The sequence below is a fragment of the Crassostrea angulata genome, chromosome 7, assembly GCF_025612915.1.
Source record: "Crassostrea angulata isolate pt1a10 chromosome 7, ASM2561291v2, whole genome shotgun sequence".
Classification (NCBI taxonomy): Eukaryota; Metazoa; Mollusca; class Bivalvia; order Ostreida; family Ostreidae; genus Magallana; species Magallana angulata.
Window position 1 is genome coordinate 52922731 of NC_069117.1, and position 19630 is coordinate 52942360.

The 19630-nt window shown below is 37.2% G+C and overlaps 1 protein-coding gene across 1 annotated transcript; it reads right to left on the reverse strand.

Annotated features, from left to right (window-relative positions):
- Positions 1–3459: 3459 nt before the first annotated feature.
- On the reverse strand, positions 3460–18554 carry LOC128192490 (uncharacterized). Its single transcript, XM_052865209.1, has 12 exons — positions 17313–18554; positions 10271–10427; positions 7381–7497; positions 6964–7093; positions 6782–6863; positions 6491–6686; positions 6173–6228; positions 5523–5673; positions 5268–5419; positions 4973–5152; positions 4768–4865; positions 3460–4648 (listed from the first exon to the last, which is right to left on the reverse strand). Exons 1-12 carry the CDS (start codon positions 18294–18296, stop codon positions 3919–3921), a joined length of 3033 nt encoding a protein of 1010 aa, XP_052721169.1. The 5' UTR covers positions 18297–18554; the 3' UTR covers positions 3460–3918.
- Positions 18555–19630: the final 1076 nt, after the last annotated feature.

Sequence of the window (19630 nt, forward strand, 5' to 3'; positions counted from 1 at the left end):
TATATAACCTAGTTGAACCTTACCAAAAATTTTGACCTTGACCTAGAATTTTTATTTCAAGGTCATATTAGAAAAAACTTCATTGTTCAACTCTTGAATATACTTTGACAGAAGGACTCCAAACTTTGAACAAAGAACAATAATAATACACTTAGGTGTACTTTTGAATAATATTTGACCTTGACCTTGTTTTACTCAAGGTCAAATTAAGAAAAAAATAATAAAATTTTGTCTAGGTCATAACTTTAATACCCTTTGACATTAAGACTTCAAACTTGGAACATAGGTAGATGGTATTGAGAAGGAGTGCACGCCACCAAAAGTTTTGACCTTGACCTATTTTGTTCTTCAAGGTCAAGCTTTTTATAAAAAATAATGTCCGCACCATAACACAAGACTCCTTTAACATACAGACTTTTAACTTGTATCATGGATAGATGGTATATAACCTAGTTGAACCTTACCAAAATTTTTGACCTCGACCTAAAAATTGTATTTCAAGGCCAAATTAGAAAAAAACTTCATTGTTCAACTCCTGAATATACTTTGACAGAAGAACTTCAAACTTTAAACAAAGAACAATAATAATACACTAAGGTGTACTATTGAATAATATTTGACCTTGACCTTGTTTTACTCAAGGTCAAATTAAGAAAAAAATAATAAAATGTTGTCTGGGTCTGGGTAACATATAGCTGACATCATTCATTTTCAATTGTTTAATTTGCCCCATATTACAATCCTTGGGGAGAAGGGGAGACATGTGTTTTTTTGTTAAAAAAACAATACCCACTAGTTTGTTACTTGTTGTTGCAAAGAGAAAACATATTTTATGGATACTTTTTCACTACTCTGTTATTTAAATTGTAAATAAAATCACAAATAAAGAGGAGATATGGACATTCTTTTTTATCTGTGTGTAAAAGGAGTTGTCTTCCTTTGAATTTTAACTCTGTTTTATAATTCTCATCTGACTAATTAAGGAATTCACTCGCAAAAAAATAATAATAATATAAAAATCGAGTACTCTTGGTCTATGTTGCTGTAAGTCAAAAGGGATAATATTAATCAAAATAAGAACTTTCCAAGATTATGGAACTGTTTGAAACATCCAAGGGGAGTGCTTTTGGATATATTTGTACAGAAAATGCGTCTTAATATTACTAAGACTTGTTTGGAAAAATGGGACATACCTATAATTTATTATGTCATTAAGTAGACAGTATCTTAATATCATAACCAAGCCAAAAATTTATTAATTAAGCCACTGCCTATAAGTCGAGCCATCGTACAGTAGATATAATAGAAAACGCTTTATCGTTAAAAAGATTCTGTCCTCTGGACCCGGTTAATAAGGGGAAATTCAAAGTAAATGTATCGGTCTACACAATCTTAATCATGCTTATATTTAATATATTACACTAATCACATTCACAACTGATAGAAATCAGTTGCGTTTTGTTAAATTATTGATAAAGTTAAAATTTATCTACGTTAACTGCAATGCTAGGTAGAGTCCACAGTGTGTTAGAAATATAGAAATAAGGGGGATAACTGCGTTAAGCTAATTCATACAATCGCCATCTTTATTTTTACCCGTCATTCAATTGCTTCAATATTGGATGAATTCTGAACAAATATTAACGGTTAAAGGAATACCGGTATTTCCTAACTAATGCATGTTCACAGGAATTTATCCAAGATATATCACGAACAAAACTGCATCCTTAGTAATAATGTGTAATCATGTATCATTGGTTTTGTATATTACCACATTGTAGTATCTTCATTAATATACATAGGAATATATCCTGTGTAACGTGTACAGGAATGTTACATGTTTAGTACGAAGGAAGTGGATCCTGCGTATTAGAAACAGAGTAGAATTAAGAACTGAATTCTCCTGTACGATATTTACAGGAATGTATCCTCAGTATAACTTCTATAGAGACGTTTCATGAAATACCGCGTAATGTAATTTGGGTACTCCCTATATGTTTCAACGATTGTACACTGGACTGTGTCTTTTTGTAACGTACTCAGTACTTATCCAGGATATAATGGAGATATCGAAGTATCTGGGTATATCATATATATTAAGGAATTTGTCTAAAGTATCGCAAATAAGTTAAGAAACCTGTAAAAACTAACGTGCAAGGGAATGTCTCTTTGATATAACATGGAGATAAATGTATTTACATGTAGGTATATCGTGCAAAGAGATGTATCCTAGGTATAAAGTGCAAAGGAATGTATCCTGCGTATAACGTGTACAGAAATGTATCCTACAAGTATGTATAACGTGCAAAGGAATGTATCCTAGGTATAAAGTGCAAAGGAATGTATCCTGCGTATAACGTGTACAGAAATGTATCCTACATGTATGTATAACGTGCAAAGGGGTGTATCCTAGGTATAAAGTGCAAAGGAATGTATCCTGCGTATAACGTGTACAGAAATGTATCCTATACATGCAAGTATAACGTGCAAAGGAATATATCCTACATGTAGTTATAACGTGTTTAGAATTGTACACAGCGTGTTGTGGAACGTGTAAAAGAAAAACGTGCAGAGGAACTTAACCTTACTGTAACGTGTAAATGAATATATCCTGGGTAATGTTGACAGGGGTGTTTTTGGATTTATTTGTGGAATACATATCATGGGTAATACAAGTACTGAATATATACCGGATTATGAATGAACTCTATATGTAAAGTTTACAGGATTGTATCTCATGTCACGCATTTAAAGGATAGTAAATAACTACTTGTTGTAGAAGTCAGATGTGTATTATAGCTGATATGGAGATAACCTCCTTATATTTACTAATTAACTCGAAGTTTGAATAGATTAAGAGTTTACCATCAATGAATTCAACACCCCCCTCCCGAATATTTTTTCATGTACCTAAAATTAATTACAATAAAATCACGTTTTACGGACGATTGCATTTGTATCATTTCTGTATTATTACAGGATTTTATTCAAATAATAGTAATTTCCGATATAATAGAAAACAAACATAGAATACAAACATATACGTAGAAAACTATGTCATCACGACCTTTTAAATAGATCATACCATCTTGTTTGTGACAAGGAGATACCCAAATTTCCCCTGGAGATATTTTTGCCACGGATATTTCTTGTAACGGGATCGTAAGAAATCGTGATACGCTAGCAAGTGTCCTAATAGGCCGCACTCAATCTCAACCAAATATATTCAAAAATTCACCTGTATTAAATCGTTAGATCAAAGAACCTTATGATTTCAAGCTAAAGATGTATTGAAAGTTAATTGGTTTCCTTAAATATTATCATATAAATTGGCTTGTTAACAATGTCAACGTTGGTTTTGGTGGTTTTTATCTTATTAGATCTGCACATATTTGCATCGTTAAATGCTAAAACGGTTTGGCTTTTTAACTAATGTAAGGCATTCAAAAACAAGAATAATTTATCCGTACATAAAATAATTTATTTTGTGATTTAATAAACAGTTACTAAGCATAAACGATATAACAATGAATGTTAGGACATCTGATATTTGTTTATTATATCTGCAAAAAGGCAACACATCATCTCCCACTTTTCTCGTAACTTCGTAAACCGAACACTTCTAAATACCTGGAATTCTGCAACGATTGTCCGCCCTTTTTTGGGGGCCACACACCCCACTTTTAACAGTGTTTATAAAACACGGCGTAGAGACATCAAAATAATAAAAAAACGTAAAATACAAAATTCTATATTTCATATTGCATCAATCCAAATGCATATTGCACAGGAAATAAGTTCCATATATATTGCAGAGCACTGATTTGAACATAAGATATTTACCCGTTTAATGAAAAATGTTTAAATATTTCCAATTATCACGCATACACATTGTCATTGCATAGTGTATAGTAATAATCACACGAGGGTCTCCTTTTCGAAGCCCTCTTCCCCTCCCTCCGCGGCTATCAGCTCCCACTGCCGCCAGCGCTCACGCTCCCAGCCTGGGTATGCATTACTCCGCACCCCTAAAGGCCGACGCAGAGAGGGGGACACTCTACTTTTGGAAGATATTGGCGAGTTTTCTCCCGAAACTGGAGATGGCAACAAATATTGTCCACTCCCCGTCGGTTCTATCACACTGTCACTAGAGGACGTATTAGCGTGACTACCAAAACTTGTGGCACTATTTTGCCTGACGTAATTGGGTTTTGGAATGGCAAGACTGTTTGAATAGTTTTCGGATCGAGGTCTATCTAAGTACTCTGAGCGAGCACGGCGGACTGAGTTTTCTGGACTTGAATTGTCTGAAGAGATTTTCACTTTCGGTGGCCTCAAATTGGATCGATTTCCGGGACTCGGGCTCCGGTCCGTTCGAATCCGAAATTTAGGTCGTTCCTTTTCCGTGTTGTTATTGTCTGTTTTATTTTTACTTTTGTCACTGTCACTGGCAGAGAAGAAGAATCTCCGCCTCGTTTTTGGAGTCATTATATCCTCACTATGAGTTCCCCTTAGAGGCGGATGAAGAGCACTATTTCTTGCCGTGGAAGCAGTTATGTCCCCTTCACTACACGGTGAGTGAGGAAGTGACGCAGTATCACTGTCCTCGAATATGCTGCTTGATGTAGTGTCCGGGTCAGGTTCGATTCTGTAAATAAATAGCAAGAAATGAAAATTAATTACAAGAAAATACGAAGTTTTGAGTTTCAAAACATGATGTTACAAGGTTAAGACAGGTTTTGTGTATGAAATGTGAGCGTTACTCACCCCATATCATTTGACATGGCCTTGAGCAAATCATCGGCTGTCTCGGGGTCTGTGTCCACCAACAGTTTTATCACTTCGTCATGTATTTCCGGCCGAACCTTCAAACAACAATAAAAGATTAATTGCATTTCACTTTACTGGAATAAATATTTTTTTTTATAAATCTGATTTCGCATTTTAAAAAGCACGTGGTCAGCAAGCCTACCTGAAAAATTTGATTGTAGTTGTCAATCATGTCTTTGATGACGTCAATGACGTCCTTGCGCTCCTCTGCCCGCTCCAAACTCTCCACTTGATACTCCTTCTCGGATGATTTAACCTTGTGTAGAATATTTGGCCCAAACAAAGTGGCGAGGTTGTAGGAATCCATTTTATTTCCTGGCAACTGAATAGTAAAAAACTTCCATGTAGCATAAATTACATTAAATGCTAGTGTTAATCGTCAAATTAGAATTGAATCTAGTGTGTTTTCTAATTATTGTAAATATAATAAAGCTTACTGTTTGTCCATCTTCTCCTACTTTGTCTGTGGAATGTTGATCGACTGTGGACAGGAAGTTCAGAAGTGCCCAGAGAGTGTCTCTATTTGAGACCGGAAGTAGAGATACTAGATAACCAAGGGCTTCTAACCTAGCGTCTTTTGTTGGTAACTCTGAAAAATAGTAGGATTAATTAAATGACATATGGATGTATATAATTATAATTAAACATTTTATAGGTCTTCGACAACTCTGAGAGTTGAGTCCATTACTTACTTCTGGTAGCGACAAATGCCGAGTACAGATCACGTGTTAGCAAAGCTTCCGGTAGATCCCGGAAGTACTCTTTTAGCAGCGCACCAATATCATGGCAGTTGTGAGATTCGTCCAGTTTGACGTCTTTTCCGCTGTCAAATTCATCCCTCAGCTATACAGAAATAAACATTTGACATGTAATTTATTGTTTTTTTAAAAACATTTACAATTGAACAATACATCACAATAATAAAGTATTCTAATTTTGTATTTTCAGTTGTGTTTCATTTTAAAACCCAACTCAAAACAATGTTATATATTATTCTACTTTTGAAAGTCATCCTAATGATATTGAGCTTTTAGCTCTTTATGTCTTAAATCCTGAATTTCAATCAAAGCTTCTCATGCAACCACATATATCAACATCTCAATTTGTTTCTATTCCAGGAACATTTCTGGGTTCAAGTTCACTTACTTTTAGGGTTTCTAAAATAATTACGTCTGAAAAGTCATTAATCATTTATGATGTCATGAAGTCACACTACTACCATTGTGTTAAAAGTAACCTTGGGAGAGAGGTATTTTCAAGAAACGTTTTGTTTTAATCAGTTAGAAGCAAATTTAACATCAATTACAAAAATTCTTTGAATAGTAACGGAGTTTTAATTTACCTGTTTGACTCTCTTTTTAGATGCCCCAACTCGAAAAATACCAAGAACTTGGAGACCTGGGAAAAAATAAGAATCTCATAATTTGCTGTTTTTTATAACTCGGCATCAATCACTTTTCTTAAATAATTTACGTAAAATGTTTATGACAACTCCATAAGGCTTACGTTAATAAATGAACAAAAAATCTTTAATTCCGATTCATTCATTTTTTGTTGAAACCAAATTTCGTGCTGAAACCAAAAACATTGATACTCTTTTTAATCATCATACAATTCTTCTTTATCATCCTATTATTGTGATAACAAATAGACAACACACCGTAAGCCTCGAGGTACTTGAAACAGGTCTGTACGATCATTGGGACGTGAGGTCCCCGGACCGAGTACGACGGAAGCTGGTCGTTCTTCAAGCTCTCCGGACGTGACGTCGACAGTGACAAAGCATCTAGCAGACTTGAGTTGGTAGTGTGCCGACTGCAGTCCGACTCTGACAGAGAATCAGAGCTGGGGACTCTCTGTAAACAGGAAACACACCAGTTGTCAACCCAAACATATAATGTGAATGTTATGATAATTTTAACACTAAAATGATGGTAAAAATTTAACGCACCTTGCTGATTGAGGAAGGGGACAGAGTATTTCCATTTTGATTCATGTTTTCTAAGGAACCTTGTGATGAACTGCTGGATTTCCTGGATTGGAAAAAGACAAATATAAAACATTGTGTTTACAAAACATTTATTGATGCAGAAGGATGAATAACGAAAAAGTTTAAGAAGTATTTATTATTACCGTGGTTCTCTACGATGGATGATGACGTCATTGTTTTCGTTTTTAGCACTTCTTTTCTTTTTTAAGTCTATATCATTAGCAATGCATTTCGCAAGAGGTATTCCGAAAACCAATCCGACAGGCTGGTGCTCTGTTGAAAATGATAGATCAAATAAGATGTTGCATAATATGCAATAAACATAAAATAAAAGATGAAATCACAAAACAATGTATCCATTGTCTAAACATAAGCTTCAGATATCAAATTTTGGCTCATAAAACGTATATCTTGTGCAATATAGATAAGGGATTGGAATTTTGTTTTAAAACATGTTAATTGTGTAAGAAATTTAACTGTTGTATAAAAAGTGGACAGGGAGTTGATCAAATTGTTGGACATGGTCATGTTGTAAGGATCCCAGGTGACTGTGGTTTTACCTTTACTATCGCCATCTTTGTCAGATTTGACTCTGTCTATCAGGGAGGCGAGATTGGCAGATTTGCTCCTCTTAAACGACAAGATCTGTCGCTTCGGTCGCCGGCAGTCGGTCGATTCTGGAAAAAAAACAACAAGGAATAATGTGACAACAAGAACGCCGAGTGTTTCTCAAAAGACAATAAAACTCAAGTCGTTGTCAATTTTATCACTCAAATTGATAGACACGCTGAATACATTATTTCTCTAAAATGTTTTTAAAAGTTTTTATGAATGTTTGATGAACTTTAAGATAACTATAATTGGCGGGAGATATTATTTGATAGGGGACGGAAATTGCTGAAGAGGAGTGACGAGGTGATGTTGAATTATGCTGATGATGGAATGCTAATCGCACCATGATCGGATTCTGTCGCCATTTTGTGCGATGGCGTCACACGGCCGTCGCATTTCAAAGTAACGTGATGGATGAAGTATCAATCATCCCGGAAATAACGGACTCGCTCCAGTTGTGAGAGGAATGTTTAACATTGCTTTGATCAGATCCGCGTGAAAATATTTTAGTTTTTTTTTTATATAAAGTATCAATGTACTTTGGATTTCTTTTCCCATTTGTTGTTTGTGGTCTTGTAGGTTAGCTCAAATTAGGTTTAAAATATGGCAGCTTACATTCAAAATAAATCATGAATGAGACTTTCTAGTGACCGAAGTAAACTTCGCTGGGTCGTTTTAGTTTACAATAAACTTAAGTCCGAATAACATTGGTCCTTTAATTGAAAGTTTTGTTAGCAGTAAGCGCTAAACCTACTTCTAGATGACATAATTACGTTCCGTGGCCACCATTCTTAAAAGTTTCCCATTCACCATCAAAAGTTTAATCGAGTTGAACTCCCCGATTCGACAATGCTTTTAATATTCCATAGTTTATTTAATAAGCATATTATTACAAATAATCTTACATAAATCTCTCTTGGCTTATACATGCTAACTTGAGAGAATAGTTAGTCAATGAATCACGCTTGGATTTATTTCTGAACCATGTCAAAAAGCGAAACTAGTAAATAGTAAAATAACAATGCATCTCTTCGAAAGAACATGCAAATTTTGCTCATTGTTCGATGTTAATAAAAGACTTCTAGTTTCTGCTAGCGCCTGGTTGAATTCAAAAACCCTCTAAATTAGCTAAACGGTAATTAACCCCTATGATGAGAGGAGAAAAAATTCCAAGCATTTCATTATCATAAACTAAATAGGAAAACTTTTGCAATATCTCCGAACAGATCTCAATGTTGTCCCCCGGAAAATCCGTGGTCTGTGGAGTCTGATGTGGGAGTCCCGGCCCCCCGAGGTCTCCTCTCCCTGTCTGTTTTTTACGACCCAACAATGCCCTAGCTGAGGACCGAGGCATTGTCTACTCGTTAATCTTGTGGGACTGTCCACGGCTTTATCGGGTTTTTATGGGACCCTGCCTATTCATTACACTATCCTGTTTCATGAAAACAAGACCCAGTCGATCTCATTGCAATGGTCGGGCTGACATGCAAGTACATATTTCATGGACTCACAATAGCTATGTTTTGTTGTTTGTAAAATTGATTGCTACAAATTAGGTGCCAACGTAAATATAGTAGAGTCGGATTATTCTTATAAGAATGCATGGGATGTCTGCATGCATTGGATGTCAAGAATAAAAATCGATTTCCGCCTAACACCTGTGTATAAAACATTGATTTATACAGTAATATCGCTTTCATAAATATAAATAGGCCTAATATTAGATTGCAGTTTCTAGTCCCCGTTGAATCATAAAAAAAATAAAAAATAATCTTTATTATGAACAAAAATACTGTATATCTTTCCGAGACCAAACTTGTCAAGAACGTTCCGTTGACTTACTGCCTATCCCATATTATCCAAATTTAGATAATACATATATTTATTTCATTTCTAGACAACAAAAATATTTAAAGGTCAGTGCTATCTATGGATGACGATCTATTGTTCAGTTTCTACATGAGTTGTTTCTTGTGATCTGTTTTTTATCGAGTGACGCGCTCCACTGTATCTTAGGTTTTGTTCCGGATGTGGAACTCTCCTACTGTTGAGGTTTACGCGTATAGGGTTCCATGGCTTGACAATGACATTTTAACACGAATCTTCAGTAATCCTCAAAAACTCGTTCTGCTCCGACAGATTAACTGAGAATAAGCATGAAAGCTACAAAAGACGCTAAATAATTTACGACGTGATAATAGAGAAAGGCCCGCTTTCATTAGATAGGTTTTATATTAGGTGGGACCAACGAAAAAAATAGCAATTGTGCTAGAATTGAGTTCCTTCAAAGACTATTTGTTTCTGGTATCTTTATAACATCTTAGATTTCATTACATTTAGGAAACCTAAACTTTATGTTTTGAATTAAATCCTCTTCAGGGTCAGTTAGAGTTCAGATGAAGGAATGTTGCAGCATCGCATCAAACATGTTTTAAAGACGTCATTTGTCAAATTTGCATGGTTTTATGCATTGAATATAAAATTCTTGCACCAATATCTCTTATGATATAATATATTCGTTCGAAGTAAATAGTTTACGAATGCTTAAATACATAAGTGTATATACTTATAGGTTATTACGTACAGTGTTTGAGTGTATATTTGTGTCGGTGATCGGTCCCAATTTATAGAAACATTTTGATTAAATGGAATTTGTTTGTATGAATGTACATTTGTATTTTAGAGTTTATAAGAAAAAGAGGCCAAACTGCAGGCATAGAGGAACCTTTGCAAAAGCGGTTGACTTTGCTGCTGGCTTTATTGTGGTTGGTATTTATATTTGCTGTGTCTTTTTTGTTCAATTTAATCTTATATCCTTTTTCGATAATGGTTCGTTACCTTTAGGAATAGCTACTGGACACCCAAGGTTCAGGGCCTGAAGCCTGGACAAGGCGATCTTGTGTAGAACCTGTCTCTCAGCGTCCGTGATTTGGAGCAGACAGAAAGGCCTTAGCTCCACTCTGCGTCCACTCAGACTGGCCCACGTGCAGTGACCCTAGAAACAGAAATGGCACACGTAAGCAAAAACAGCAGAAAAGCTTGTACAACAACTTTCTTAAGAACATTCTGGCGAAATATTTTGATAAAAGTCTGTTTAATCAGCAACACACGTGGTTAACTGTCAAAACAAAAGACATTGGGTGGCAGGGGGGGTAGGACAGTGTTTTCCCCTGGTTTGTTTTTCTTGGACCCTGGAATTTAAGAAGACCGGCGCCTCGTCTCGTTTTGGTAAAAGAGTCTTCCCCGAGGAATCAAAATAAAAATCTCTAGTCAAAACATGCATTGTCCCGCTCTTAATCCCCAGAAATTTTTGTGGTAGTAAAAATGATATCTGCCCTCTTCTAGGATTTTGTCCCTTTGCCATATTTGAACCAAGGTTTATATTTGACCCACATTTCTTTGGACATATCGCGATTTAAAGTGCATTGAAAAAAGTATATTGACAATAATCATGCAAACGTGCATTAAAGGTTTATAATCTTCCATGATAACTTGAGTGCGTGTCAAGTTAGGCACTCTTTGATTTGTTAAAGGACTAGAGGTAAAAAAAAATGTGCAGCACGGTCGGGTCTCTGGCAATATAAAGTTTCTATTCAGTATAAAGAAGTGCCATATAGGATCATAAAATTTGACTTTAAATTGCATTTTTATAGTAGCATATTGTATTAAGGTTATAGAACTGGGGGAGGTCTCGTATTTCTAGCGGGGATTGGGCACGGGATGGCACCCACCAGTCTCATTACTGGGACCCTTTCTTGTTTTGGTTTAAAGGACGCATCCAGGGCTATTAACAAAGATGGAAAATTATACGACTCTTCATTTTTCCTCAGATAATAAATGTGTTTTGAGGTCGTTAGATAAAAATCTCTTTTTGCGGGTAAAAATGTGTTTATACAATTATCTAAAAAAATTTATATGAAGTAAACATTCAGTAATATAAAAGCTCTTTTTATGACTGCAATGAAAATAGGAATTGTTGATACGTGTCGATGTGACATTGTGTTTGATATCCTGAGTAAGGGACCAGGACGCCCTGCTACCAAATCAGGAATTTATAAGACCCCCGAAACAAAGAAACATTAAAAAAGAAATTCTACTTTGGTGGCATATTGAAGGGAATTATGAACTAGGGCGAACACTGGTGCTTTTATAGGGGTCGTCAGATGATCTCAATGGGGATAGATGACCATTGAGGAAAATCGATCAAGGGGTTTTACTTTTGGGGTCTCAACTTGGGTCCTCAGCTTATTTTATAGCCTCCTTCAGCGACTGCCTATGTTTGCTGCTTTGTCCCCATATTATCCCATCTCGTTCTTTCACACAGTTTTCAATAAATATTGCGCAGATGATTTTTAAAACGTAATTTCAAAATTCATACTTAATGTCTTCTTTGACCTCGACTTTTTTTTAGTTTTTTAAAAGACTGAATGTCGCTAGGTACTTTGCTTTTGATTGTCACCTTCAAATCAAGAATTTCATTAGTATTCATGCGTGCCCCCTGCGATCTTTCGGTTTTCACTAGAGACAGTTTTCTGCGTTGTCAACGTTTTTATTGCTCTACAATCCGCCGATTTAACGAGTCGGGTGTCGACCTTGAATGGAATCCTCGGACACCGAATGCTGGAAACCTATCTCTGAATACCCTTCAAATATTCTTTGCTATAGACGTCCTTGGGCAAGGATAAAGCATTGTCCTTAATAGCAACCCCCTCTATATGTTGGGTACTTTTGCATTGTATTACGGGTAAGATAAAAAAGAGTATTGAATTTCGTATGCATATTAATTCTGTTGCAAAATTAGTACATCAATGCCTTGAATTTTAATGAGTGTCTAACCCATAGAAACCTAAGGACCCCTGTGGTTTTAAGTACAAAAACTGAACCACTTGCCGCCAGGGGTCTCTTATCCAAACCATCAGTAATGTCCGGGTAGTCCAATGCTCTACGTCAAAATTAACCCCCTGGTCCCGGTCATCGCATGCAATACACGAAACGGGAAGGGCGGCCAAGGGCACTCCATGATATAACTGTGTACTAAGTTCGATAGGAATTCGAAGAAAACAGCGAGGAAATAGGGTGTTTTGCTTCTGACTGCCCTACCACCGCTTCAGGGGACAGTAAAACACGCATACCTCAGCTCTCCCCGCCTGTCCCCGTAACTTATATGTGTATTGGTTTAGTCATTATATTCGGACTTTGATAAATAGTTTCCCAGTCTAAATTTCGTTAATATACCTTAAACTTCATAGAAAAGGGGATCCTATAAAAGACAACCCGGTAGTTAACGGAACATAGGAAATCTTTCAAATGTCCATTAATTGAGGCAATTGGGTCAATGTATTTTTTTTTGTTAATGCACATTTCGTAATAACTCTTACAGACAATCGAACAAGAGGTCAGACACCAAGAATCTCATTTAACATGACCTCACAGCGATGACATGTGTAAGTGTGGCATGTTTATGTGTTGAAGATGTTATTATTCAAACACGACATATGTTACATCACCCCATTAAGTCGTTGTTATCAGAGACAGTAATGCACACAGCGGGATTCCCTGTCTTACACCTCTGTCACGGTAAAAAGATGTTGTCTAAGAAAACTGCGATTCTCTTTGAAAGAAAATGATGGCGAATTTTTCTTCACTGTCATATACATGTATAAGAAATCTGAATTATTAATAGAAATTATGATTGATAAGACAAAAGTGAACTTTTAGTACTTATTCAAATCATTCAATCTGCTATGTTAATGTTCCGTGTGCTAAAAACAGTCACCAGATTATAACGCCTCAAACGGCAAAAATATTTGTAACTTTCCATCTCAAAGATATTATCGCTTGATTACTCACGCCACAATTTCGCGGTAAAATAAATTGACCCCAGAGGTTTTACTCATGCGTGAACCGGAGTTTTCCTTTGAGTATCGTCCTATTCGAGCCTTATTTAGTGGTATTTGTTCGAGCGTGTGTCCCTGAATCTTAGATGACCCACTTAGTCATTTACTAAATGAACCAATCCCCGGGAATGAAGCATGAGCTGGCCTAACTACGTTACCGATGGCCATTTTTTGTCGTGAGATGAGCCCAACATTCATTTACTTTGTGTGGTTGTCAAGAAAATCTCTCTCATAACTTTATCAAAAAGACAGAAGAAACACTGACAAAATACATTTTGTTCCTTTGATTAGCAAGGGACACAGGTGTGAAATCCATGCGATCCAATATAGCTAGCTAAAATAATTTTCCAGATTTTTTCTGCATGATAGTACATGTATTACCCAATGATGGATTGCTTTTGAGTTTGATGAATGACCACGTGGCCTTTCAATGGCGTAAGGAATCTATTTTCATTGCTAATATCGTAAAAATCTGATTCTAATCCAGACACCTCTGGGTGCTTAGTTTTAACGATCATCAATAGAGTAAGTGACGTGATAAAACAGACACCGTGATTACACAATTATCGGCACATCTCGTCTACGGCAGCGCCCCTGTATCCAGACATGGTCTTCGGACCATGTTGTTAATGCTCGGACAACACCAGAACACATAAAACTTATAATCTTAAAAAGACAGATTTGGCGTTATCTAAGGAGATTGTAAATCGCGAACGATTAAACAATAAAAAAAGGCACATGGTCATTACAGCATTCACGCGGCGAAGTAATTTGTAGTTCTGGTATTTGTAAATTTCTATTATGATTAGGGCTCCAATCATCTTGTCATGGATTTCAATAGGAGCTGAATGTTTAACGATACTAGGGGACCCCCTTGGTATCGCGTGAACTACCCTCACTATCGGTGAGAAAAGGAGAAACCATTTCACGACAAGGAACCCGACGAAAGAATCGGGTGTCTTATCAATAACCGCGGTGACTACAAATTATAGAATGTGTATTGCTGATATTTCACCACGTGCGTGAGAAAATGATTTACAGATAGTCCTAACGATAAACTAACGATTTTTTATACATGATATACTCAGAATTTGAGTCAAGGCTTCTTGTTTCGAGGTTGCGTGTAATTACGTGCTAATTCTTCTTCTTTGAAATAAAAAAAGCGATATTTGATTTTGTTTTCAGATAATGAAAAAAACACGACACCGCATAATAAGGGTTAATTTGAAGAAATACATATCGGGTCGCCCTACTGGGGCAGTTTGCGGTTGAGATTCGGTTCCAATTTTCCAGTTGGAAAGGTTCAGGGACTGCGATATGACTGTGGTTCAATGTTTGCTCAATAAGTTATGCGGTCAGCATGATTAAACTTTTGAATATTAATATTAGAATACCCCCATCCCTCGCCGTAACTATACTAGTAAAGTTAAACGTATCCAACAAAGTCGGCCATGTCATTGCAGCTTATGTTACCAAATTTCCCCCTATAGGAGGTATCGACAAGATGACGCAGGGCGAACACATTTCGCTATGTAATGTATATTATTTACCGACAGGTGCATAAACGTGTACAGAGCTGCTGACCAGCTGAGGGGATTTGTTTACAAAGGGGATCATCCTACCCATTCTCCCCCATGCTCTTCAGAATCACAAGTGTTCACCGGACAATACCAGTCCACTCTTCCCAGTGTCAATGTTATACTAATCGGTCGCGTTTTGGGGTTCTTGAACTTTTACTGCTTTGCATTTCAATGTAGTGTACAAAAACCTAGTCTCTGTCAACGCTTCCCTCGTAAATTCCTTATTTCCATTTTCAAAATTATTCTCATTGAATTGTCTAGTGCAAAAATGGTTCTGTCTCTCAATTTCTATAGTATGCTAATTATTCTTCCTATATCTCGTTTAAAATTCTTTTCATGAATATAAAGATAAGATAATGGTAATTCTTTCAAAAATATTTTCATCGTTGAACCTGACGATAAGAACAATTTCCGCCTTTTCTGCTCTATGTGATCTTGATTGGTATAAGACAAGACCAAACCTGCGCCATGCACGGTCAGTTGACCTCTTTATGATTGCAATTGTTAAGGGTGTGACCGGGGTAATGTTTACGAGACCTAATTAATGTAGAACACCTTTTAATTTCTTTTTGAGATTAATGGATTTCCATTCATCTCGCTGCCCGACACAGCCAGGGCTTGTCCGAAGCTCGTCCTTGAATTACAATTTATGACATGCCTGGCATCTTGACAGCTAATTTAAGTAAACACCGTTTAGTATCTTAACCTTTTATGGACACGAAAACCCAAAATAAGTTATAACCGTCGAAAATTCACACCGAAAATTAACTTAAAAGGAGAGGGAGTATTGGTTTTTCAGCGCGGCAGTCTCTTGAGTGTCAATAAAAACCCTACGAACTGGGGAGACTTCAACTTATAGTCCTATTTAAAGATCATTTACAGCACATCAACCCAGAACTCTCCGATTCAAAGCCCCACCTTTCAGATTTAAACTAATTCTTTATCATACGGAGACAACTTTGTAAACACAAATGGACGGGGGAAAATATTGATCTTTATGAAAGATTGTTTTATCTTGGTTTACGCCAAGGGACTCTGCTAACAACCCCTTCTTTCTGTGTAACAGAGGATAAAACAAAGAAGTTAAAGATCAAACTCAGGGATAACACTCATTTATCATTTTAACTGTACCCAACTCCAAAAAATGTCACGATCTTAGTAAACCTGTTGGGAATTGATGACAGTGTGAGGTGTAGCAATCTTTCGCGACAGAAACTTTACACCTTAAAAACTTCAATAAACGGTAACGGGAATCGATCGAACAAAGACTGCACTACATAAGATTCTGAATGTCTAAAATTCAAAAGAAATACCAACAACAAATTTGACAGTTGCCCACGCGACCTTAGACACTGAAGCTTGGGGGTGAACGAAGACATAAGTGTGAACTGGATCTTTTGAGGTAGTGACACCTTAAATCTGACGTTCCCCACAGGGGAGCCGGTAACTCCGTCACCAGTTGAATAAGTTCTATTGTGGCAATAGCGAAAGAGGATGTTACAAATTGAACAATAGAAAACCAATAGCTGTATAGATAATTTTGTAAGCACTTGTTGGATGTTTTGTAAACAGTGGACGGTATCTAATATTGACACAGCTAAGATAAAACCCAACAAATGAACGACAAATGATTAAATAATTGAGGTCACAGTGGGAGAAGATGGATCGTCAAGAATTCCAAGAGACAAAACGGAATTAATGACAAGATAATCCTCTTGGTCATGCAAGGAATGACTTAATTCCAGTCCAATAGCTTGCAATATTTAACTTTCTTGGCAAGAAATAAACAAACAGCTTGGTCTATTTCCTTAAATCCGAAAATTGGACCTATGTATACGAAAGGCTTACGCTAAATAGAGGTGATTATGATTTATACCTCCATAATCAGAAACATTAGCCACGTTCTGAGGGAAATTATACAGTTCACCTGGCCATAAAAGTATCGTTGTAGAAAGCATTAATGGATAGAGATGTTCTCTTAAATTGTGGGGCGAACTTAACTCGGAGTGATCTCGGAACCCCGGTGGAAAATTGTCGGTTACAAGTTTTGTGTTCACCCCCCAGAACTAATCGACGTCACATCAACGTTAGGACACTCGACTCCAGATTACGTAATCTTGTCATCATCCAATGAAATCTCTTCATCTTATGTAAAACTGCTTGATCTATAGATTTGTTATTGAATTTTGCGACAAGGTGACAACTTGGATCCCATCAATAAAAATTATTTATACAGATATTATTTACGGTACTAACCGACCTGATTTATTGTTCTCAGACGCAAATTAATCGATGGCAAGTCTGATACAGCTCGTATGATTGGTTTCGATCACAACATAAATACTATAAATCACAAGCATAAATAAATTTAAACATAAACAAATCATTCTCCTTTTCACTCACCTGTGAACTCCACATGCACGCGTGCTGGGCCCCGGGGAGAGGCTTGGTCTTGCTTTTCCGTATCCGCGGCAGGATACGGTGTGAGGGTGTGGGGGATTTCGTCTTGTTCACTGTAGAGAGAAAGGAGGTAGAAGAAAACGGGTAACTTAGAAATCCATAGTCATCACCGTCCACATCATCGTCACTGTAATGTCCCAGACCCTCCCCGCTACCCTCCCCCTCCCTAACTGTCCCCTCCCCGATGTAGTCCTGAAACATCTCCAGGTCTCCCACGGATTTACTTCTCTCCCGTTTAACACACGTTTCCTCCTCGCGGGGAGAGAACAGCTTTGGATTTGCATCTTTCCGGGGGGACAAACTTAGCACTGACCCTATGTTCTCCGCAATTTTCTTCAGGCCTTTTATCTTGAGTGATTTTTGTATGCTATAAGATTGGTCGAGGTTTTTGTTCTTGTCTATGAACACTTGGTTATGAACACTGGAGCTGGTAGGTCTGGATTTTTCCGACCTTGTGGAGTTATTGAGTTGATTTCTCTTGAAGTCCAGCATGGAGTAATGCCTGGTATAGGACGGGGTGCTGGTAGCCCTCACGATGTAATTGTTGTCCAGTGTCACATACTCCTGCTCCGTGTCAGAATAATCAAACTGAGAAAAATAGGAATGCTCGTCCACATCATCAGAACCAATGGAAAAACGAGCTTTAGGTTCGGAAACAAACGGAGAATCTAGCAGTTTTTCTGGCGTGGACATTCCCGATCTTGGTGAATCCCAGCCATTTTCCCGCGCTAAGGGGGAGACTGTGGTGTGTCCGTTTGTGTGTCCGTTTTTGATGGGGGACACTTGGAAGACGAGTCCGTTCCATGATCTACTGACAGAGAGTCGAGAATCCTGAGGGTACGCCACAGAGCTCATGTACCCGTTCTGGGGAGAAGTTAACATTTTCATCTTGTTCTGGGCGCTTGATTGTTGCCCATGGACAGTCATGGCTCGAGTTAGCTCTACATTAAGTCGTCCTATGGTTTTCACTCTTTTCCTGAATATAATTTATAACACCTGCACGCTAAATCTTTAAAAGTCACTATTACTGAACTGCAATTTTGAAAAACATCCACTTTTACGTAATTCCAGAGCAAGAAAAATATAGTAATCCAATAACTAGTAATACACAGAATTTATGTAAATAATATCCTTAACCGATAGTGGTCCCTATTCGACCTACATATGAAGTACAGATAATTTCTATCGTATATGGAGCGACAAGTGGTTTATTTTCGGTGGGCGGAGCTACCGCGCCAAGCTGTGAAACGGCCTGTCACAGCGCTCCAACCAACCGGAACGAGTCATTACGGGACCGTAAACAGGTATCTTGTTTCAGGTCCGCTGGGTTTTCTGGGCCCCCGTAGGGAAAGAAATTATTTCTACTCTGTTAGATTTTTATCTGTGTTGACATAAAAAGCTACTTAACACTTTCGTGTATGAAGAACTGACAAAAAAAGCTCTTATATACGTGAAGTAAAAAAAAGTAGAAAGTAGAGATCAAATATCTTAATCTACATGTAATATCAGCATGCAGGGTAAAGTGACCGAACCGTTCTGACACTAAGTTATGTTTGCAATAACGAAAAATCAATAGTGATTTATTCCAATTGTTTGTGTCAACAAACCAATAGTTGGCAGATGTTGTAAATATGTTTGTGAGTCAAATGAGAATGAGGGGGTTGGCTCTGATGTAAACACCACTAACGAGTCTGTCTGGAATATGTAACAGAACCAAATCCGTACCACCTGTATCAAGCGCCCTTAATTCCAAAACCCAACCCCGGCTCAAATCGCGCAGCCGCAGTTTGGCGAACCATGTCCGGAATTTGCTTATCCGATTAAACCCTCCATAATAGGCTGTCCAAAGGGGTAAACAAATCCGGGGATGCGGTCTGTTGTTTGTAAATAGATCTAAAAGGAGAAATTACGGGGCATTGCTGTTGAATTCTAATAGAACAGTGTGTACACTTGAGGACGATAATGAATTAAGCGCCTTTTCTCGCGATCACTCAATACCACCCGCCACACACATTCCATTCTCACTTTCAGTCGGCGGAAGGTTTGATGTTTTCGATTGTGTAATCGATAATTAATTTGAATTGTGTGAAGACACCCCTTTTCAGTTTTTTATGCACAATTGTTTTTTTGAAATAAAAAAATCCGTAATCCGTAAAATTTTAATTTGAGGAACAAGGAAAATTCTAAGCATAATTTGTTACGTGTCAAAAATGGTTTTATGCGGACAGGAATTACCCAAAGCTTGCATAAATTTTACATTT

Bases quoted from the DNA above. Each gene is read 5' to 3' on its own strand.
- LOC128192490 (XM_052865209.1), bottom strand. From the start codon at position 18,296: ATGACTGTCCATGGGCAACAATCAAGCGCCCAGAACAAGATGAAAATG. The intron at 7,094-7,380 runs GTAAAACCACAG...CATTTTCAACAG, and splicing joins CAAAGATGGCGATAGTAAAG to AGCACCAGCCTGTCGGATTG. The intron at 6,864-6,963 runs GTAATAATAAAT...TTTCCAATCCAG, and splicing joins ATCCATCGTAGAGAACCACG to GAAATCCAGCAGTTCATCAC.